The 22961-nt window shown below is 35.7% G+C and overlaps 1 protein-coding gene across 2 annotated transcripts in view; it reads right to left on the bottom strand.

Moving 5' to 3' along the window:
* LOC103270856 (dedicator of cytokinesis protein 7) overlaps positions 1–22961 on the bottom strand; it is a 128876-nt gene that overhangs the window by 94481 nt on the left and 11434 nt on the right. For both annotated transcript variants that reach the window (XM_008068357.1, XM_008068358.2), the window contains exons 4-8: positions 18674–18803; positions 18367–18579; positions 17596–17681; positions 7651–7717; positions 6498–6647 (exon numbers count right to left, since the gene is read on the bottom strand). In XM_008068357.1, the coding sequence (XP_008066548.1) occupies positions 6498–6647; positions 7651–7717; positions 17596–17681; positions 18367–18579; positions 18674–18803 (646 nt within the window). The remainder of the gene's footprint in view (positions 1–6497; positions 6648–7650; positions 7718–17595; positions 17682–18366; positions 18580–18673; positions 18804–22961) is intronic.

Genomic DNA, 22961 nt, shown 5'->3' on the forward strand with positions numbered 1-22961 from the left:
ATTCGTGCCTGTAGTTCCAGCTACTTGGAAGGCTGAGGCGGAAGGATCGCCAGAGCCCAGCAGGTCAAGGCTGCGGTGGCCGAGAGCATGCCACTGCACTCCAGTCTGGGCGACAGAGTGAGAATCCAACTCAAAAAAAAAAAAAAAAAAAGTCACCCTGGCAGGGCACAGAGGCTCATACCTGTAATCCCACAACTTCAGAAAGCCAAGGCGAAGGGACTGCCTGAGCCCAGGGGTTGGAGACCAGCCTGGGCAACTTGGTGAGACCTCATCTCTACAGTCAATCAATCAATCAATCAATCAAATTAGCTGGGTGTGGTTAGCACATGCCTGTGGTTCCAGCTACTTGAAAGGCTGAGGTAGAAGGATCACGAGCCCGGTAGATCAAGGCTGCGGTGGCCATAAGCATGCCACTATACTCTAACCTGAGCAACAGAGTGAGACTCCAACTCAAAAAAACAAACAAAAAAAAGATGTCAATACTACCCAATGCAATCTATAGATATAAATGTAATTCCTGTCAAAATTTCAATGAATTTTTTTTTTTTTTTTTTGCAGAACTAGAAAAATCTATCCTAAAATTCATATGGAATCTCAAGACAAACTGAAGAAAAAAAAAAAAAGTTGGAGGTCTCAAACTTCCTGAGGTGAAAATATATTATAAAAATACAGTAATCAAAAGAATGTGGTATTGGTGAAAAGATAGACATACAGACTAATAAAAGTGAATAGAAAGCCCAGACATAAACCCTTGCATATACAGTCATATAATTTTTGGCAAGGATATCAAGACCATTCAATGGCAAAAGTACAATCTTTTTAACATACACTGTTGGACCCTTACCTTACACCATATACAAAAATTAATTCAAGAAGGATCAAAGACCTAAATGTAAGACCTACGTTACTTTACTTTACTATATGATTTCTTAAACGTGGCACCAAAATCACAGGTAATAAAAGTACAAATAAATAAACTAGACTACATCAAAAGACAAAATAGAGTGAAAAGGCAACCTACAGAATGGAAGAAAATATCTGTAAAGCACATATCTGACAAAGGGTTAAATGTAAGAATACATTTTTAAAATCCTACAACTGAACAATAGAAAACCAAACCTTAATGACAAATGAACAAAGGAAAAGAATAGGTATTTCTCCCAAGAAGATATATAAATGGCCCACAAGCATATGAAAAGATGCTCAACATTACAACACATTAGAGAAACGCAAATCAAAACCACTATAAGATATGATGTCATACCCATCAAGATGATTACACAACAAATAAAACAAATAAACAAAAACAAACAAAAAACCAGAAAACAAGTGTCGGTAAAGATGTGGAAAAACTGGAACCCTTGTGCAAAATTATGTAACTGCTATAGAAAACAGTATGGAGGTTCCCAAAAAAAATTAAAAACAGAATTACCATGTGATCCAGCCATTCCACTTCCAGGTATATGCTCACAAGAATTGAAAGCAGGGACTCCAACAGATATTTGTACGCCCATGTTCATAACGGTATTATTCACGAGAACCAAAAGATGAAAGCAACACAAGTGTCCATCAAAAGATGAGCGGATAAACAAAATGTGGCATATACACACAGTGGAACATTATTCAGTTGTTTTTTTTTTTTAGAAAAAAAAAAAAAAGGAAATTCTAATACATGCTACAACCTGGATGAACCCTAAAGACATCATGCTAAGTGAAACAAGCCAGTCACAAGAAAGGCAAATACTTTAAGATTCCGCTAAGATGAGGTGCCTAGAGTAGAGTCAGATTCCCAGAAATAGGGAGGAGAATGGTAGCTGGCAAGGGTTGGGGAAGATGGGGAGTCACTGTTTAATGGGTGTAGAGTTTCAGTTTCAGTTTTGCAATCTGAAAAAGTTCTGGAGACTGGCTGCACAACAATGTGAATATATATATATTTTTTTTTTGAGTTGGAGTCTCACTCTGTCGCCCCGCCTGGAGGGCTGTGGCACACTCACAGCCACTCCAGCATCGACCTGCTGAGATCTAGTGATCCTCCCGCCTCGTTCTTCCAAGTAGCCAGAACTACAGGCATGCGCTACCATGCCTGGCTAATTTTTGATTTATTGCAGAGATGAGGCCTCGCCAAGTTGCCCTGGCTGGTCTCGAACTCGTGGGCTTAGGCAATCCACTCACCTTGGCCTCCAAAGTGCTGGGATTACAGCACTGAGTCCGGCCGTGAATATACTTAATACTGAATCACATGCTTTAAAATGGTTAAGATGATACATTTTATGTTACACATAGTTTATTACAATTTAAAAATTTTAAAAAGCAGTCCATCATAAATGCATCTCCAGTTAATATATCAAAATGTAAAATGACAATTTTAAAAAATATAATTTTGTTTGTATAAGCTACAAAATTATGATTTAAGAATGACAACTCACAAAATAATATTAAGTGGCCAATACAATAATCTCCACTTATATTTATCCAAGATGTCTCACTTTCCATCTATAAAATTTTTAAGATTCTTTTAAAAAAGAAATACAGATAAAATACAATGAAAGTCCTGAAACCAAATCAAGTGCATGAGAAATTCAGCTCATAGCAAAACTGGACTTCAAAGTAGAACTGAACAGAGGGTATATAAAGCTTCTTACAAATTAATAAGATACAGTAAACACAATCCAATGAAACTGATGTGAAACACACAGGTATACACACATATATATGAACAGACATATATAAATTCACTGAGTGGCACACTTAAAATTTGTGTACTTTTTGTATATTGCACTAAAAATCACAAACACACTAAAAATGAGTTAACAATCTGAACAACCACTTCACAAAACAGAATGTCCAAATGGCCAATAAATTACTCAACATTCTTAGTTACCGGGCATTGTCAATTAAAGCCAAATTGATACAATCCTATACACATATCAAAAATAAGTAAAATGAATAAAATTAAAATGTGAAATAAAATAAAATCTGATAATAGCAAGTGTTAAGAAGGACACAGAACAATTAAATTCTCAAACTGCTAATGGAAGAGCAAATTGTACTAACATTTTGGAAGACTGACTGTTTCTACCAAAACTGACTATATAAATACCCTCTGCTCTAGTCATTCAACCCATCTGTATAACTAATAGAAATGCAAACATATTTGCACCAAAAATCATGTACAAGACTGTTTGTAACAGCATTCTTTATAATATTCAATAGTAGTACAGACACTATATTGAAAGAAGTTAGGTAAAAAAAACTGGATATTATATGACTGTACGAAATTCAAGAAGAGGAAAAGCTAAATGGTGGTGACAGAAGTTAGAATACTAGTTATCTGATGGAAGGGAGGGGGTGGTCACCATAAAGAGAAATGAGAGAACCCTCCAGGGTGATGGAAATATTGTATAACTTGAGCTCAGTGGTGTTTACACTGATGAAAACGTGTAAGAATTCATCCAGTTGTTCACCTCAGATATGTATATTATATGAATCACACTGAATGTATTTTGTATTTCAATTTTTAAAAATGGATCAATGACAAGTATAAATAACTAAAATTCATATTCACTGCTGATAAGACTGTACCATCACAGATATTTTAGAAGCCTGTTTGGCAGCATCTACCAAAGCTGACATACAAATATCCTATGACTCAGCAATTGTACTCCTAGGAAAATACTAGACAGAAACGAGTACAAATGTCTATCCTTATGGGCTGCAAATGCTCACGGAATTACCAATAAAAATCACAAACTTAAATGCACCAAAATATCCAACAACAGTAAAATAGGTAAACTGTGATACATTCATACAATAAAATACTACTAAGCAATGAAAATGAATTTTTAAGCAGCTACATACAACACAGATTAACCAGACAATCATGTTGAATAGAATAAGGAAGATAAAAATATATTGATATACCCTGTTTGATCCCATTAGTACAATGTTCAAAATCAGGCAAAAATTGAGAAAGAGGGAGGAAGAGGGGAATGGAATGAGTCATATGGGTGGTATCTGGGATTCCACTCATGTTTTATTTCTTAACCTGGCTGGGTCGTCACATAAGTGTATTCATTTTGAGATAACTAAACTATATACTTATAAACTGTGTTCTTTCTATAATTATGTCATCCTTCAATACAAATTTAATTAAAATAATTTTCTGTGTACTGTATTAAAATCACCTTATTATAATCCAAGTTTTTGTCTATATGGTTTGTATTTTTGTTCTCTCAAATGGCAAATATAGATAGACCAAAATCAAAATACAGTGGCATAACTCCTTCACATGTTAACCAGAAAGTAACTATGTTAATAAAGAGGACACCAAAAAAGCAAGGAATTAATCCTGGCCGAACCAGAATCCCAGCATCTCAGATGATGACAGATTAAATTATAGGAAACAGTCCAGTTCTTCACCCTTACTGTAGTCCTCTTATTTGCTGTGTGATACTGCAGTTCCTCCCAATGGAGATAACAGACATGTATCCCAATGCCCTGAGTTTGCGTTCTGTCACGTGTCCTGTTTTGGTCAATGGAGCAGTAGCTGGTGCAATGTGTCTAAAGACTTGAAAACCACTTGCACAACTGGGTCTGCTAGTCAGCACTTCTATAATCCCATGAACGTACCAGGCTAGCCTGCTGGAAATGAAGAGACAAACAGGCAAGAATACCTCCAGCTCAATCAACTGAACCCCTGACAACCTGCAGACACCCGAAAGAGCTCAGCCATCTTACCATTAGTAGACCAAGGAAAAACTTAGATGCATGAACTAAAGAAATGCTATTGTTGTATTCCACCAGGATTTTATTTTTTTTGTTCTTATATAGCAATAACTAACTGATACATACATCAAGAAACTTTTTCTCTCAAGAAACAAAATAATCCTGATGGATCACAAGTGATTAAAGAAAACCTTCCAAATATATTTTCTTTAAGATGTAAATAACTATTTTACTTATTCTTTTTGAAATTACAGTCTTTCCTACATAAAAACTATAGTTATGTGTGTATATATATTTTATACAAGTGGAATAATACAATATCGTTTGATTTGTATCAGACTTACTTTTCACTTAACATTCTATCACACATACATTTCTATACCATTTAAAGTTTTTCTAAATTGTGATTTTAATGGTCATAGTATTATATCATATGAATATACCATGATTTATCTTCCTATTCCCCTATAGGAATATTTACATTAATCCTATCTAAACCTTTCACTCCCCATGATGGCAACCAAATCTTATCACTAAACAATCTCATTTTCAAGCCAACCAATATTCCAGTCATCATCTCTATTTCACCAGCTCATTCACTCTAAAACCTGAAAACTTACTGTTGTTGTTGTTGTTGTTGTTATTATTATTATTATTATTTTGAATTGGAGTCTCCATCACTCAGGTTGGAGTGCAGTGGCTCACAGCCACCACAGCCCGGACCTGCTAAGCTCAGGCAATCCTTCCGCCTCAGTCTTCCAAGTAACTGAAATCACAGGCATGAGCCACCATGCTCAGCTAATTTTTTTATTTATTGTAGAGACGAGGTCTCACCAAGTTGCCCAGACCAGTCTCAAACCCCTGAGCTCAGGCAATCCTCTCGCATCTGCCTCCCAAGGTGCTGGAATTACTATATAAAATATCTGTGTTAATTCTCTTTGTCATTTATATTCATTTTTAAAACTTTACTTTTTAAGTGAGCTTCCGAAAACCATTGTTGCTAAGTGACTGCTTGTAGGACTGTTCACTGTAACTAAGATTTATTTTAACCTGAATTCATAGGAATGTATGAATTAGGACATTATTCCTGTGGGTAAACAGGGCTCATTTCACGACAATCCACTTTATAACCTTATTATAAAATTCATTACCTCTTTATGATAATTTTATATAAATAAAGATAAAGTGATTAAGGAATATATTTTAGGCTACTCTCAAGTCAAGGTGAAGTTAAGGTAAATTATTTTTTACATTACACTAAGCAAAGTAGCTTACTAGGATTTCAATTTTAGAATTTATAATTTATAAAATTATATATATAATTTGTAGAATAGAACTATATATTATATATAGAATTTGTAGAATAGAATTTGTAGAGTTTAGAATTGTAAACTTAAACTTTACAAACTGCAGATTTGTCAGCCCCTAGAATTGCGTAAAGCAATTACTTAAAATCAGTCAATCTCTCTCCCCATCCCTCTCTCAGTATAGACAAATAGACAGACATACAGATAATAGGAAATATATATATATGCGTGTGTATATATATCCTGTTAGTTCTGTATCTCTGGAGAAAGCTGACTAATACAGCTCCCATTCAAGAAAGATTAAGTGACACCTACAATGTACGTATAACACTGTATTAAACAATATCAAGATTAAAAAAAAAAGGAAAGGTCAAATTTTTTACCTTGAAAAATCTGCAAAATTGATAGAGAGACAAGTATACAGACACTACACAAATGAACAAATATATGTAGCATTATTCTCACCTTTATTACAAGAAAAACATCTTGGGAAGGATAAGTGATAGAAAAAATAGCTGATCTTGCCAGGGTGGTAATGGCAGCAGGTGGTATATGTGGACGTAGCAATCCTTTCATCTGCTCAGAATTAAGGTCAAAATAAAAGTTTTCTGATATCTGAAAAATATATTCATATATTAAGTTTTAGAAATTGTACATTTTACAAAAGTCCACAAAAATCAGACACACCCAGTCTTATGCAAATACCAGGACATTTATACTCTAACCTAGAGTTTATATTATGTTTCACTGAGACCAATCTTTACATGTCTAAAGCAAAGAAGAAAGAGGTATACAGGCTCTTTGGGAAATATAATAAACATGTTCTAAAGAATCATATGCCAAACTCTTCTGATTAAAAATATAACTGCTAATAAAGTATACAAAGAAATTATTATTAAGATGAATGGTTCCAAATTGAATTTTTTTTTTCTTGAAAGCAGGATTTATTGAGAGGACAGAAAAGCTCCCACAGTGGGAAGGGACCCAAGAGAGTTGCCCCAAATTGAATTTTTAAAAAACGATGTGAATAATATCTCAGCAGTTTTTACTTAGCAAATACAAGTTGCAGGAGCAGAGTTCCATTAAAGAAATCCATAATATATCATATGTTGATCGCAGAAGTCACTAAAAGCACTTCCAGTTTCAGCTACACATTTGGTTTAAAACATTAGGAATGCTATATTAAGTTAGTTTTCTGAAAAACTTCTAAATATAATAAAGATCTGATAGTAAAACTCGAGCATTAAGATAGAATATTTGAAATACATAAAAACGGTCTTTTGGCTGGTAAGAATTTTTAAAATGTGCCAATTTATGCTCTACTTGCTTAAAATGCTTTTCTTATATTAACTTTTCTATTTCTCAAATTAAATTAAATTCTTAAATTAAATAAAAAAGAAATGTGCTTCGGCTACTTGCTTTTGGTACTCAGTGAAACAGAAACCAGTTTTCAATAAAAGTGTTCCATAAGAAAATATTTAGTTAGTCTTCATAAATTGAATTTCTATTTTCTTCTTAAATAATTCTCAAAAACTTATTTATCTCATAAAACAACTTAAGAACAGGTTTCTAAAACCTGATTATGACAAATGACTAGAGTCAAATTATATAACCTTACCTTTTTCTTTTCCTTGACGTCATATAAAGCCAAACTTGCAAAAATGGGTTCAATTTCAATTTCAAACCTTTATGAAGAAAAGTGATAAAATAATTTTAAGATAAACATAAAAGATATAGCTGGAGAGAAATTTTTTATTCCAAAACTAAACTACCATAATACCTGGCACTTTTCTAGATCTGTTCCTTTGCCTATACTAAAGCTTCTTCCTGAAATACATTCTTCCAAGCATGTCCTCCATGGCCTAAACCAACCTAGCCTCCTCTAGTCCATCTTCCTTAGCTGCTCCAGTTACAACAAATCTCAAGGTGCCTAAAAGCCTCATGGCATCTGATGTCTACTTTGAGGCACTAATAACTTTCTAACCTGGTCACTTACATAGATATGCTTATTTTAAAATAAAGGCCTAATGTTTTCTTTTTCACATTATAAATCATATATTCAATACAAAAATCTTAGAAAACACATTAAAATACTCAAACATGAACACCCAAAGAACCATAACTAACAGTTTAATGCCTAATCCATCTAGACTTTATGAATAAATACACTTGTTAAATGGATTTAACCAAGTACGTCACAGTACACATCATGTCTTATAGTCTACTTTTTAAATTTAACATTTTATGGACAAATTTCCATGTCATAAATATTATTCTTACCATCCATTTTTAATGCTGACACAGTAATTCCCCTTCTATGAATATGCCCAAAATTTATTTTATACTTAATTGAGATGCCTAATTCCTTTCTAGGAACAATGACCTACATACAGTAAACATTTAGTCAATATTTGTTAAATGAAATAATACGTGAGGTTAACTAAAACTCTAGAGTGGTGCTTCTCAACCAAGGAAAATTTTCTCCCCAGGGGACATTTTCAGTTATCACCACGACAGGAGTGTTCCTGCCATTTAGTGGATAAGGCCCAAGATGTAACTAAACATCCTACACTGTACAGGACAGACCCAACAAAAAATAACTCTGGGCAAAATGTCCATGGTACTGAGGTTGTGATAACACTGCTTTACATTGCTTTACATTGTATTATAAGAGAATCGATTGTGGTCTTCACAGGAAACTACCAACATACACTAGGTTAAGACTTTACTAAAAGGCCATTTGCAATGATTTGGACAGGACCTAGGGAAAAGAACTACAGGAGTACATTTTCTGGGGCTAGCAAAAGCAGGTCTTACTACCAACCATAGACCAGAAAGAGAACATGGAAGCAGTAACCAAAAATTAGAAAGGAGAGCTGAATAAAAAGGCCTTCACAGAAAGTGGCGATGGGGAGAAAGAAGCAAAAGATCTAAGTGACTCAGCAGGGAAGGAGCTGGGGAAATGAACAACCCATTTCATCTCACTCTCCTCCATCTTCTAACTTCCCGCTACTGCCTCTCTGAGCAGAAGCCAAATGAAAATAGATCCTGTGATCCTGTCCACGTATGCCAGCCTCTACAAAACACACTCTGTAGCCAGGCATGGTGGCGTGTGCCTGTGGTTCCAGTTCCTTGGGAGGCTGAGGCAGAAGGATCGCCTGAGCCCAGCAGGTCAAGGCTGTAGTGGCCATGAGCATGCCACTGCACTCCAGCCTGGGTGAGAATGAGACTCCAATTCAAAAAAAAAAAAAAAAAAATATTCTGCATCCTCTATGAAACTTGATGCTGTCAGTCTTTCTTATTTTGGCCAATCCAGTAGGTAAGTGGTATCACACTGGATTTTTCATATATATTTATTGGCCATATGGCTATCCTCTCTTGGCTCATTTTTCTACTTATTGTTTGACTTCCTCATCAATCTGTAGTTCTTTATGAATTCTGGATATGGGCACACTGCCAAGTGCATGCGTTGGAAATATCTTCTCCTCTCTGTAGCTTGTCTTCACTTTTTGTGTCTTTTGATAAACAAAAGTTCATCCAAGTTTTAATTAAGTAAAATGTATTAATGTTTTTTTCTGGGGTAGTGTTTTTTGTGTCATGTCAAAAAATATATTTTTCTTTCTAAAAGATTATGAAGATATCCCTATACTGTCTTCAAGAAACTTTTTTTTTCACATTTAGGTCTACTAAATCAATTTTTTAATAATTATTTACATATGATATGAGGTGATGGTCAAGTTTTCTTTTCTTGTATACACACACATATAAAGAGAGACAGACACATATAAAAAGAGAGAGAGGCCAGGCTCAGTGGCTCAGCCTGTAATCCCAGCACTTTGGGAGGCCGAGGCGAGTGGATTACCTGAGCCCGCGGGTTCAAGACCAGCCTGGGCAACTTGGCGAGACCTCGTCTCTACAACAAAATAAAAAACAGCCAGGTGTGGTAGCACACGTCTGTAGTCCTAACTACCTGGAAGGCTGAGAGGCGGAAGGATGGCCGGAGCCCAGCAGGTCGACGCTGGGGTGGCCGTGAGCACGCCACTGCACTCCAGCCTGGGCGAAGGAATGAGACTCCAACTCAAAAAAGAGAGAGAGACAGAAACAGAAAGAGGAAGAGAGGAGAAAGAGAAAAACAGATATCCAGCTGTACTGCCAATTTATTGAAAAGATTACCTAGTCCATACTTCTCTGTAATGCCCTCTTTTATCGCAAATCAAAAACCTACAAACATGTAGGTCTTTCTCCACTCTTCAGTCTATTCCAGTGATCTATTTGTCCAATCACATACTAATACTGTACTGTCTTAATTACAACAGTTTCATACTGTGTCTTGATATCTGATTGTTGTTTTGTTTTTTTTTTTGGTAAAGTACTTCAAAACTGTTCTGCCTCCTTTTAGCTATTGCATTTTTATATAAGTTTCAGATTCAGCTAAAAATATTCAGAAAACCAGCACTCCAACATATAATTTAATGCCAGAAAATTCCTGTATAACTTCTTCTATAGTATTCTTAAGATTCATATTATTACACGATGAAAAAAAGGGTAGAACTCTAGAGAAAACAACCTGAAGAAATTAACACAATTCTAGTGTGCTCTATTTTAAGAAAGACTATTAATGCATGACAAGAATTTATAAATTAGATCCATTACATGATTTAAGTTTCAAAAGTCTCTTCCATTAGATGAATGACCGCCAAAGACATATATGTGAGGTGTTTTCCTTTTTTCTTTAAAAATGTATATTCTTCATGCATTCAGAATGCAATTTGAAATTAGTAACTTCAGAAAAAAGCTACCACAATATTGCCATACTACCAACATAGGCATGCTTAAATTTATCTTTCATCACAAACTATTTGAGGACTAGCCATACTCAGTGACCACTAAACTGCAAAAAGGTATTTTTTATTCATTATAAATGCAATACTGCTCATTTCTTTAAAACACTGAGAAAACAAAAACCATGAAAGCACGAAACCATTTGTAATCTCCCAAAGGCCCACTATAAGACATTAAGGATAAGTTGACTTATTTCCTTCAGGCTTTTTAAAAATCAGGTGTATTTTCACATTTGCTTACAAACAATTATGATATTACACTTTTGAAAACTTGATCAATATGTGTTGACCCTCTTTTTTAACATAAGTCAATTTTGTCTGATATGTGGTTTGTGTGTGTGTGTGTGTGTGTGTGTGTTTAAAATCAGGGTCTCACTCTGTCACCCAGGCTGAAATGCAGTGGCATGATCACAGTTAACCATAGCCACAAACTCCTGGGCTCAATTAATCCTTCTGTCTCAGCTTCCTGAGAAGTTGGGACCATAGGTATGCGCCACCATGCCCACCTAATTTTTTTATTTTTTGCAGAGATGACGTCTCACTATGTTGCCTAAGCTGGTCTCCAACTCCTAGCCTCAAGCAATACTCCCACCTTCACCACCCAAAATGTTGGGATTACAGACAAGCCATCATACTCACCCAATATTTTCTTACATTAATATTGTTCCCTTAGCTTTCATTTGGTTAATATTTGTCAAATATGTCTACATATTTTTACTTTCAACCTTTCTGAAAGCTTATGTTTTATGAAGATCTCCTGTTTTAAAAAATCATATAACTAAATTTTTTAAACAGTCTGATAACCTCTCTCTTTTAAATGGATAGTTTAGACCATTTATACTTATTGTCAAAACTTATTTTTGGATTCATTTCTAGTGGTTTATTTTTTTGTTGTTGCTCTACTTTTTCTAGGTGTTCCATTCTTGCCTTCTTTTTAGATTGACTTATAGTTCCACTTTCAAGCCAATCTTTCTTCTTATTTGTTATAAGTTATATTTCTATTTTTAATGGCTACCCAAGAATTTTTAAAATACACAGCTAACTTAAAAAGTCTAATATTAATCAATATCTTTATCATCTTCCCAAATAATAAGACCTTAGAATGCTTTAGCCCTAGTCATCCCCCAATTTACACATTGTATTATTTTTCTTCTATCTTAATTTCTTTAATCTCATAAACTAGACACTATTACAGCAAATACTGAGGTTTAGTCTACGTTTTTCCATTTCTTTCTTTGCTCACCATTCCTTCTTCTATTTAAAATCCTTCTTTCTGAGGACTGTCAGTAGTGGAAAATTGCTGGGTGGGGTGGGGGGAATTGGCAGTAGTGGGATTCTGCCAGAACAAGGGTACCTGCATGATGAACATTTGTATACTTAACCCTGAATTGTACCCCACATTTATAAAATAAAAAACAAATAAAAATAAAATCCGTCTTTCTGAAGCACTTCCTTTACAAGTTACATTTTTAGTGATAAAATGTTGTTAGGAAACAAGTACAGTTTTTAATCAGTCTAAAAAATTTATTTACTACAACATTTGCAGATTTAAAAAAGTAAACACCAATTCTTTGTGGATCTGCTCTTTAAGGGGAAGTCTGTTTCCCCACACCTTGAATTTGGGCTAATATTGTGATTTGTTTTGATCAATAAATGATATGTTGTAAGAGTTCTAATCCAAGTTTACAGGAAGCCTCACAGCTTCCTCTCTCTTCTTGCTGGAAACCCTTTCACCACTACATGAATAAGTCTAGGTTAGCCTACTGGAAAATGAGAGAAACCATAGCTACATTGAGCCAACTGCCAAACATATAAGTGAGAGATTACTAGACAAACCTGTCCATCAACCGTCAGACATGGAACTGAGACCTTTATAAACTATACAGTTGCAGCCAAATGGGTCCACTCTGTAAGAACTACCCAGGTAACCCACATAAGGAGAAATAATGAACACTTGTTCTAAAACAATACATTTTAAGGTGGTATTTATACTGCAGCAAAAAACTGTTTCAAGAATATGTTTCTTGGAAGATCATTTTACTGGGTATAAAATTTGTGATTGACAGTTTTTTTTCTCTGACCAACACTGAAGATATCATTTAATGTCTTGCAGCTTCCATTGTTGCTTTGATAAATCAGCTGTTAGGCTAATTGCAATTTCTTTGCATAGAATCTCTTTTTCTCTCTGGCTGTTTTTAATACATTATCTTAGTTTTGCGTATTCTGCAATACTAGCATGTTTGGTCTGAGTATAAATTTCATTTTATTTATCCCTCCTAGACGCCACTAGACAATCAGAACTGAGAATGACTACTGTGCTTCATAAATTCTGAAAAATTTTCATTATCTCTTCGATCACTGTTTCCCTCTTCCTTAAGTTATTTCCATTCTGGAATTCAAATTAGGCTTTCTGTTGACATCAATTTCGTATTTTCCACCTATTTATGTCTCTGTGTGCATTATTTGTGAATTTGTTCAGTTTTATCTTCCAGTTCACTTATTCAATCTTTGGTTTTATCTAACCTATGTTTACCCCACCTAAAAGAGTTTATAATTTCAATTATAACAATTTGAAAAAGATAAAATGAATTTTTAAAAAATCTTTCTGGTCAATTCTGAGAGTCTCTTGTCTTTTGTAATATGTTTTAAATGACTATTTACTTAAATATATCAAAAATACTTATTTTATCTTCTAAATCAGACTAGTAGTCCTTTTCAGGTCTGCAGTTTATTTTGCTATGTTTATTGATTTATGACAGAAACTAGAGCTTTATCTATAGAAATCTGTTGAGGGCTAGATTTTTATAGATTCCTCTAAAAACAATTAACTGCTGTAGCCTCCTGCTAGATACCTAGGGCCACTACAAATCTTGAGCCATATAGATATGGCTAGGTTATCTCCTTTCTTCTTCCCTCCCTCCCTCTCTCCCTTTCTCCCTTTCTTTCTCTTCTTTCTCTCTCCCCCTTAGCATTTCTAGGCTTTCAAAAAATTCATATCAGCTTGACCACGCCTGGTAGGTATTTCCCTGAATGTCTAGACCAATGTGTTACTGACTAATAATCTTCTTAATATTAGAAACAATTGTCATATGCAGAATAAGGGAAGGCTAGTCTTAGAGAACAAAATGTAACAAAAATAAGTTTCAAAAATGTGTCCATTTCTATAATTAGCTAAACTAAAGCTATCATGTCTGACCCTTTCTGAACTTGTGTGATCTCAAGTTCTTTCTCACCTTAAAGCTGGTTTTTCTTATCACAGATAAATCAAATTATATAATTTTTAATTCAGAATTTTTTTTTTTTTTTTTGAGTCTCACTCTGTCACCCAGACTGGAGTGCAGTGGCCGCTCCTGGAAACTGCAGCCTCGACCTCCAGGGCTCCGGCGATCCTTCCACCTCAGCCTTCCAAGTAGCCAGAACTACAGGCGCGTGCTACCATGCCCGGCTAATTTTTTTATTTATTGTAGAGATGAGGTCTCGCCAAGTTGCCCAGGCGGGTCTCGAACCCGCAGGCTCAGGCAATCCACTCACCTCAGCCTCCCAAAGCGCGGGATTACAGGCTAAGCCACCGAGGCCAGTTTTTAATTCAGAATTTTTAACAAGTCTGATCAAACGAAAGCTAAAGAAAATACAGTTGTGTGAAAAATCATTCTGTTTTACTTCTCTAAGGGAGAAATAACAAACTTGCAACTTTTATTAGTCATAAGGATCATAAGTAAAACTACAATGAGACATTACTTCACACCCACTAGTATGGCTATGATAAAAAAACAAAAACAAAAAACATACAATAACAAGTGTTGGTGAGAAGGTGCAGTAATTAGAATCCTTACAACTTGTTGATAGGAATGTAAAATGATGCAGCTACTTTGGAAAACAGTCTGGAAAATTCCTCCAAAAGTTAAATATGAATTTATCACACCAACCATAATTCCAATCCTTGGTATATATCCAAGAGAAACAAAAACATATGTCCCACAAAAACATAAATTAAACATAATTCATAACATTCCAAAAGGCGGAAACAATCCAAATGTTCATTAATTAATGACAAGATAAACAAAATGCGGTATTTCAATCCCAAGAAATACCACTCAGAGATAAAAGAAAATGGCAGTATTGATACATGCTACCACATAGATAAACCTTGAAAACATTATGAAAACTGAGTGAAAAAAGTCAGACACAAAGAGCCATATATCACATGATTCCTTTATAGGAAATCCTCAGAATAAGCAAATCTACAGGGACAGAAAGTAGACTGGTAGTTGTCTAGGGCTGGAGAAATTGGGGAAAACAGACAGTGATTGCCAACAGGTATGGAATGCCTTTTTGGATGATGAAAGTACTCTAAAATTTATTGTAGATAATAGCTGCACAGATCTAATATACTAAAACCCACTAAACTGTACGCTGGGTTCACTAGGTGAATTCAATTCACTGGTGAATTATACACTGGGTGTACACTGAGTATATACTGGGTGAACTATATAACATGTAAATTATATACTAATAAAGTATGTGTGGTTTTTTTTTAAGTACAAACAGGACAGGACTGGTGGTTCAGACCTATATGTAATCCCACCATCATGAGAGGCAGAGATAGGAGTTGCTTGAGGCCAAAAGCTTAAGACCAGCCTGGGTAACATAGTGAGACCTTGTCTCTACCAAAAACTTTTAAAAGTTAGCAGAGTGTGGTGGTACACTACTGTAGTCTAAGCCAGCGCCACCCAACCTTTTTGGCATCAGGGACCAGTTCTGTGGAAGATGAACAAGAGATGGGGGATTAGATTTTCATAAGGAGCACATCACCTAGGTTCCTCACATGTGCAGTACACAATAGGGTTCACGCTCCTAGAAGAATCTAATGATGCCACTGATCTGACAGAAGACAGAGTCCCACTCACCTGCCGCTTCCCTTCTGCTTTGCAGCCCAGTTCCTAACAGGCCACAGACCAGTACTGGTCCACAGCCCAGGGCCTGGGGAACCCTGGTCTAAGCTATTCGGGAGGCAGAAGTAGGAAGATGGTTTGCGTCCATGAGTTCAAGGCTGCAGTCAGCTTTGCCCGGGCAACATAGTGAGACATTGTCTCCAAAAATAAAAAAGCCTAAATAGTAAAAAGAGCAGAAACAACCCAGGTGTTCATCAACTAATGAATGGATAAATAAAATGTGGTGTAGCCACACAGTGGAATATTGTACTGCCATATAAAAGAATGAACTCCTCATATATGCTACGACACAGATGAACCTCAAAAACAGTACACTATATGAAGAAGCCAGACACAAATGGCCACATATTATATAATTCCATTTATATGAAATATTCAGAATGAACTCATAAAAACAGAAAGCAAATTAGAGGTCGCCAGGGGCTGAGGAAAAGGAATAACAAGGAGTGACTGCTAATGGGTACTGTATTCCCCCCAAAATCCGTATGTTAAAGCCCTAACCCCCAATGGGACAGTATTTAGAAATGAGCCCTTTGAGGAGGTAATTAAAGTTGAATGACGTGCTAAGGATAGGGCACTAATCGCATGGAACTTGCGTCCTTATAGGAAGAGGAAGGGCCACCAAAATAACCTGGTTCTTTCAGTGCACACAGAGGAAAGGTCATATGAGGACCCAGCAAGAAGCAGGTATCTACAAGTCAGGAAAAGAGGCCTCATCAGAAACCAACCCGCCAGCACTCTGAGCTTTGATTTCCAGTCTCCAGAACTATGAGAAATAAATTTCTGTTGTTTCAGTATGAAGTTTCTTTCTGGGGTGATTAATATGCCCTGAAATTAGACAGTAGTGACAGTTGCACAACTTTAAAAATATGTACCACTGATTTCCATGTTTTAAAAGTGTGAATTTTGTGATATATAAATGATATAGCAATAAAGCTGTTAAAAACAAGAAGATGTTAAATAAGAACTGATGTTAGATGTCCAGATACTGGAAAGACTCCGTGCACTTAATGTCTCTGCAGGCTTCTGGGATAACTCTAACTAAACATATAAGACTAGGAGACTGCCGAAATTATACACCAAAGTGATCTACCTATGAATTGCTTCTTTTAGACAGTTCTATAAATTGAAGCCTCTTTTTTCTTAAGTTAAAACTAATAATTAATTTGTAGTATTAACATGATGTAATGAAAAGAACATAAGGCTGGTTTTTTAGTTACTGACCACATAGTAATGAGCATGCCAATTAACCTTTACTAATCCTTTTGAATCCTGGTTTCCTCGATTGTTAAATGAAGAAAAGAATATCTACCATATAGAATTATTCTGAAGATTACAAAAAATAACATAAGAGAAAGCACTTTGTAAAGCAGAATATAAATGTAAGATACATCACCTCAGTGATGTTAGCAAAAGTCATCTTTTTTAAAAAAGGAAAAACGTTTACCTTCAAAAAACAAAGTCTACCATGTATATTCCCCAATCAAGAATAGTGTCTTATCAATACTAGAGATTTTAGTGAATATTTTTCAAGTTTTAAGACTAACAATAAGTGGTGGTGAAAAGATATCTTCATCTGTGAACCAAAAATGTTCTAAAGTTTAGCTTCAAGTTTCAATGCTAAATAGCATTTAAAATAACGTACAGAACAATACTTCTCAAAAGACACAAATGCAAATATAAAATTTACTAAGATTCCCTTACTTTAGTACTCAAAATATCACCCCAGAAAACAAAAGTTATTCAGTAAAAGAAATAAATAATACTCACTTGAGTGATAGACATTTTACAAGAAGTCTTTGACCAAAATGTTCTTTGGGTACATCAGGAACACTAAGCCGTTCTATTGGTTCTTCCTACGAATTGATAAGCAACACCAAAATAAATATGCTTATCATATTTCAACTCTTTCATTTTATTTTTTTTAAATGTATTTTACCAATATAATACTTTTAATCTTCACAATTGGACATAAGAAAGAATGGCCTATACCCATCACCATAGGACAAAAGACATTCCAATCATAAGTGTGCTCAATTAACAGAAGTTATTTATTAAGAATAATAAGTTTGGGCCAAGCTCAGTGGCTTAGCCCATTATCCCAGCACTTTGGGAGGCTGAGGCGAGTGGTTTGTCTGAGCCCGCGGCTTCGAGACCAGCCCAGGCAACTTGGCGAGACCTCATCTCCATAGTAAATCAAAAATTAGCCAGGCGTGGTAGCACACGCCTATAGTTCCTTGGAAGGCTGAGGTGGAAAGATGACTGGAGCCCAGCATGGGCTCGACGCTGGGTGGCCATGAGCATACCACTGCACTCCAGTCTGGGTAACAGAGTGAGGCTCTGACTCAAAAAAAAAAAAAAGTTAAAAATACATAAATAAATTCACTAAGTATAAAAAGTATTCATTTACAAAAATTATAGCTATGCTTCAGTCAAGTTTTATTCTCTACACTTCTGTAATACTACTATATGTACTATAAATCATACTCTCAAAAGATCAATATTATAATCATTTCCTTCATTATATGCAAACATCTATACCTCATCTGGCGATGGATGCAAAGCAAAGAGTTCTTTGTGACGATTTGATTTCCTTTGGTCATCATTTTGATGGTCTATTTCTTCATTTGGAGTTCGATCAAGCAGATTGGGAAGCAAAGCATCAGGAAGGGAATTTTTCAAGTCGAAGATACTACAGGCCCAGCTACCCCTCGGGGTATCATCTATCGACATTGAACGTCTTTTAAGATCATCCTGTCATGCAAAATATTAAATATGAATACAATTAATTAATAAATAAACTGTTTTAAAATAACTTCTTATAGCCATTTAAGAACAAAAACATTACTTGATCATCCTGGTAGTTGTTGCCATCTGGAGCGTCATCAGATTCAAAGACCTGCTTTGGCAAACCTTTTTGCCTTTCTTTCTGTTTATCTAATGTGTTGGGATTAAATCCTGTTCCCAGTTTATGATACCTATTCAAAATAAGAGTTAAGTGTCAATTTTTAAAATTTTTTCACTTTTACAGCATCATTGTGTAATAAGCCAAGTGTTCTCTGAATTATTACTTTACATAAAAGGATCAATTCTAACAGTTTTTAAAGTATTAAACAATTAGCCAGAGGTTTAAGAAAATTTCCATTCAATTTTGCTTTAATCCAACTAAACAGCAGATAAGCTTTCAAAAGCAAATCATATTTTCCTTCTTTCCATGCCAACCATGTGAATATAATTTAAGTTGTACTTTCAATTCAGAGAATTGGTCAGTTAAAAAAAAACTTGGCAAGTCAGGTTAATGGATAAGATGAGAAAATTGAAATATACATTGCATTAATAACAATATAAAATTTTTAAGGTTAAATATATATATAAAGTATTAAATCTTAAAATTTCAAATAGCCAAGAAATGTTTTGCTATATTTCTTTAAATATAAAGGATCTTAGCCTAAAACTGCAGACTTGTAAAACAAAAATCAGCAAGATCTGTAACACCATTATGTAATTAATATTTTAAAGATATGTACATATACATATAGCTAAAAATAACAAATTAATGCAAACTTCTTTTCTAGAAAACCAATAACTGAGTCCATCAAATAAGATCTGATGATCGAAGAGCAATTACTGTTCATGATTTAGCATATCACTGAGTCAAACAGAGAATATTTGAATTTGAGCAAATTAATAATGACTACCAGAAGATGGTATAGTTTTTGCTCCCAAAACATTCATGAAAAAGGAAAGAATCACATTTGATATAAATCACTCATGTCTGGTATTGTTGATAAAGCTATTAAAATAGCAACCTACCACTTCTCAAAAAAAGATATATGGGCAGTCAATATACACATGAAAAAGTGCTCAGCCTCACTAATCATCAGAGAAATGCAAATGAAAACCACACTGAGATGCCACCTAATCCCAGTAAGATTGGTCATCATTAATAAAACAAACAACAATAGATGCTGGCAAGGATACAGAGAAAAGTAGACACTTCTACTAGTGGGAATGCAAACTAGTTCAACCTCTATAGAAAACAGTCTGGAACTTTCTAAAAGAACTACATATTGACTTTCCACGTGACCCAGCAATCCCCTACTTGGGATACACACAGAGGAACTCAAATCATTCTACAAAAAAGATACCTGCACACACGTTTATTGCGCATTATTCACAAGAGAAAAAACATGGAACCAACCATGCTGCCCATCAAAACTGGACTGGATTTAAAAAAAAAAGTGGTCCGTATACATGATGGAATATTACACAGCCATAAAGAAGAACAAACATATGGACTTGGTAGCAACTTGGATAGATTTAGAGTTTATCATACTCAGTGATCTATTGCAGAAACAAAGAACAGACTACCACATGTTCTCATTTAAAAGCAGACCCTGAACATTTACCATAATACTATAAGAAAGGGACTGGCAGCCGGGCTCGGTGGCTCAGCCTGTAATCCTGCGCCTTTGGGAGGCTGAGGTGAGTGGATTGCCTGAGCCCAAGGGTTCGAGACCCACCTGGGCAGCAAGACCTCATCTCTACAATAAATCAAAAAATCAGCCAGGCATGGTAGCGCATGCCTGTAATTCCAGCTACTTGGAAGGCTGAGGCGGAAGGATTGCCGGAGTCCAGCAGGTCGAGGCTGCGGTGGCCGGGAGCGGCCACTGCACTCCAGTCTGGGCAATAGAGTGAGACTCCAACTCAAAAAAAAAAAAAAAAGAAAGGGACTGGCAGTAGTGGAATACTGCGGGGTAGGACAGGGAACAAAACATCAATAAGGGTACCTGATGTCAAATCAGGCAAAGTGGGGACCAAAGGGAAGTCCAAACTTTTCCTGTACGATGACTACTTGTATACCTAATCCTGAATTGTACCCCAAATTTTTAAAATAAATAAATTTTTAAAAAGGACATCTGCACTTGTACCTCCTAAATATATAAACATTTTTAAAAATGAAAGAAAGGTAACATTTAGACACAGGTATCTTAATCTTTAATGAAATGTTTCAAGTACCTTAATTTGTGAAGTGTATCTATAAGTTGCTGATAAATCGTAATAGTGTTACATTCTACCTTTAAAACTAGACAATATGAAATTCAAAAAGCTGAGAATGATTCATGATCAATACTCTTTTCTATATTATTATGTTGTCCTTCGTTAGCTGCCATAGGGCTCTACGTGATTACCCATCTGACCCTCATTTTTTCTGGCTTATCTCCTGGCATCCTCAACCTCATTTATCCTGTTCCAGCCATGTTGCACTCGTACTATTCCTTGAGCATTTCCAGTGTGCTTCCCATAGGGGCCTTCACACGCATTGCTCTTACCTCTACCTAATTACCTCTACCTACACTCTGCCCGATATTCACCAGTGAAGAGTGAAAATCACCTTACCAGTAAGGCTTCCCCTGATTACTTACAAGAAATAGAAAATCGTGTACCTCTTCTTGGCCCTCTCTATCCCCTTCACCCTACCTTTTTTCTCTACAAGACTTACCTCCACCATATCTGTTATGTTTTCATCTGTGTTGGTTTGTTGTCTGTTGACCTTATTCCCATCAGAACAAAAGATCCGCGAGGGCAGGGAGTTTGTTCTGCTCATTGCTTTATCATCAGTATTTAGTATAATACATACAATTCTCAGTAAGTATTCACTCAATTAATAAATAAATAAATGAAGTACTGTCTGTTCCCTTATCATTCTGTGCTGAATTATGAAAGAATCTTGTGGCTTCATCTTACAGCTATTTCACTTTTCAGCCACATCCACTCTGCCAGTAAGCCCATCTGCTGAGTTCTTAATATTTTTTCACTGATCAAAATGTTAGTTTCCAAAGATAACTAACTGATTTTATATGGTTAAAATATCCTTTCACATCTCTAATATACATTAATTCATAAGTGTATTCATTCATTATATGTATGAGTCTTAATCTGTGTTCTATCGACTATTTCCTAAATTACTGGTGTGTGTGTGATTTGCTTTTTAAGTTGAGGTCTCACTCTACCACCCAGGCTGGAGTACAGTGGCACGATCACAGCTCACTGAAGCCTCAAACTCCTGGGCTCAAACAATCTTCCCTCCTCAGTCTCCCAAGTAGCTGAGACTATAGGTATGTGCTATCACACCCAGCTAATTTTTTTATTTTTGGTAGACATGAGATCTTGCTAGGTTGCCTAGGCTGGTCTTGAACTCCTGGGTTCAAGCAATCCTCCTGCATCAGCCTCCCAAAGTACTGTAATTATAGACATGAGTCACTGTGTCCAGCCACAACCATTAGTTCTTTAATTATAGTTTGATAGTTCTCTTTCAAGTGTATTGATTTGCATCATGTACTTGGCAATTCTGGAATCTATGTCCATTTTTTAAATTTGTATCCCCACAACTGGCTTGAACTACTGTATCTGCTTACCCCAGTCCATTCCCAGTAATTGTGGGGGAAGAGGCAGATCATCTGTCAGGCAAGGTCTGAAAGTACCTAGTCTTCTGGGGATGAGGGGGGTCCCTCTTCCTCCAAGGTGTGCTAACCCTGGGCACTATCCTATCAGCTCAAGCCTCCAATATGACCGTGCCATGAAAGGCAGGTAACTCTGGTGCCACAGACATGCACACATGGTATAGGAGGTTTCCACGTAACCAAACGTCCGACATCCCCTTTCATTACTCATTGCTTCTGAGCCTAAAGCACTACTGGAACTTTTGCATGTATTTTCACTTTCGATTATTCTGTACTGTGGTTTTCTCTTATGTTCCAAACACCTATCTTTTATCTTTCAGAGATATCTCATAACTTCTAATTCACCAAAAGCTTACTTTCTGTCTTCCATTTACCAGTGCATAATATAAAATGCATACTGTATAATACCTAGTATAACAGAAAAAATATGAGCTTTAGCATCTGATGCCCCTGGGTTCCAATCCCAGCATCCCACTTTTTGGCTTGTGGGATTTCAGAGAAGTTACTTAACTACTCTGAGCCGAGCTATCCTATGTATTAGAACCTTAAATGAGATGACTATAAAGTGCCAATAAAATGCCCAGCACCTAGTAAGTCCCCATTAAGTAGTATGCATGATTCTCAGGTCAACATATTCTACCTTTACCCTTTTTTAATTAAGATTTCTGGTGA

Source organism: Carlito syrichta, unplaced genomic scaffold (assembly GCF_000164805.1).
Source record: "Carlito syrichta isolate Samal-C Ts95f unplaced genomic scaffold, Tarsius_syrichta-2.0.1 Scaffold310501, whole genome shotgun sequence".
Lineage (NCBI taxonomy): Eukaryota > Metazoa > Chordata > Mammalia > Primates > Tarsiidae > Carlito > Carlito syrichta.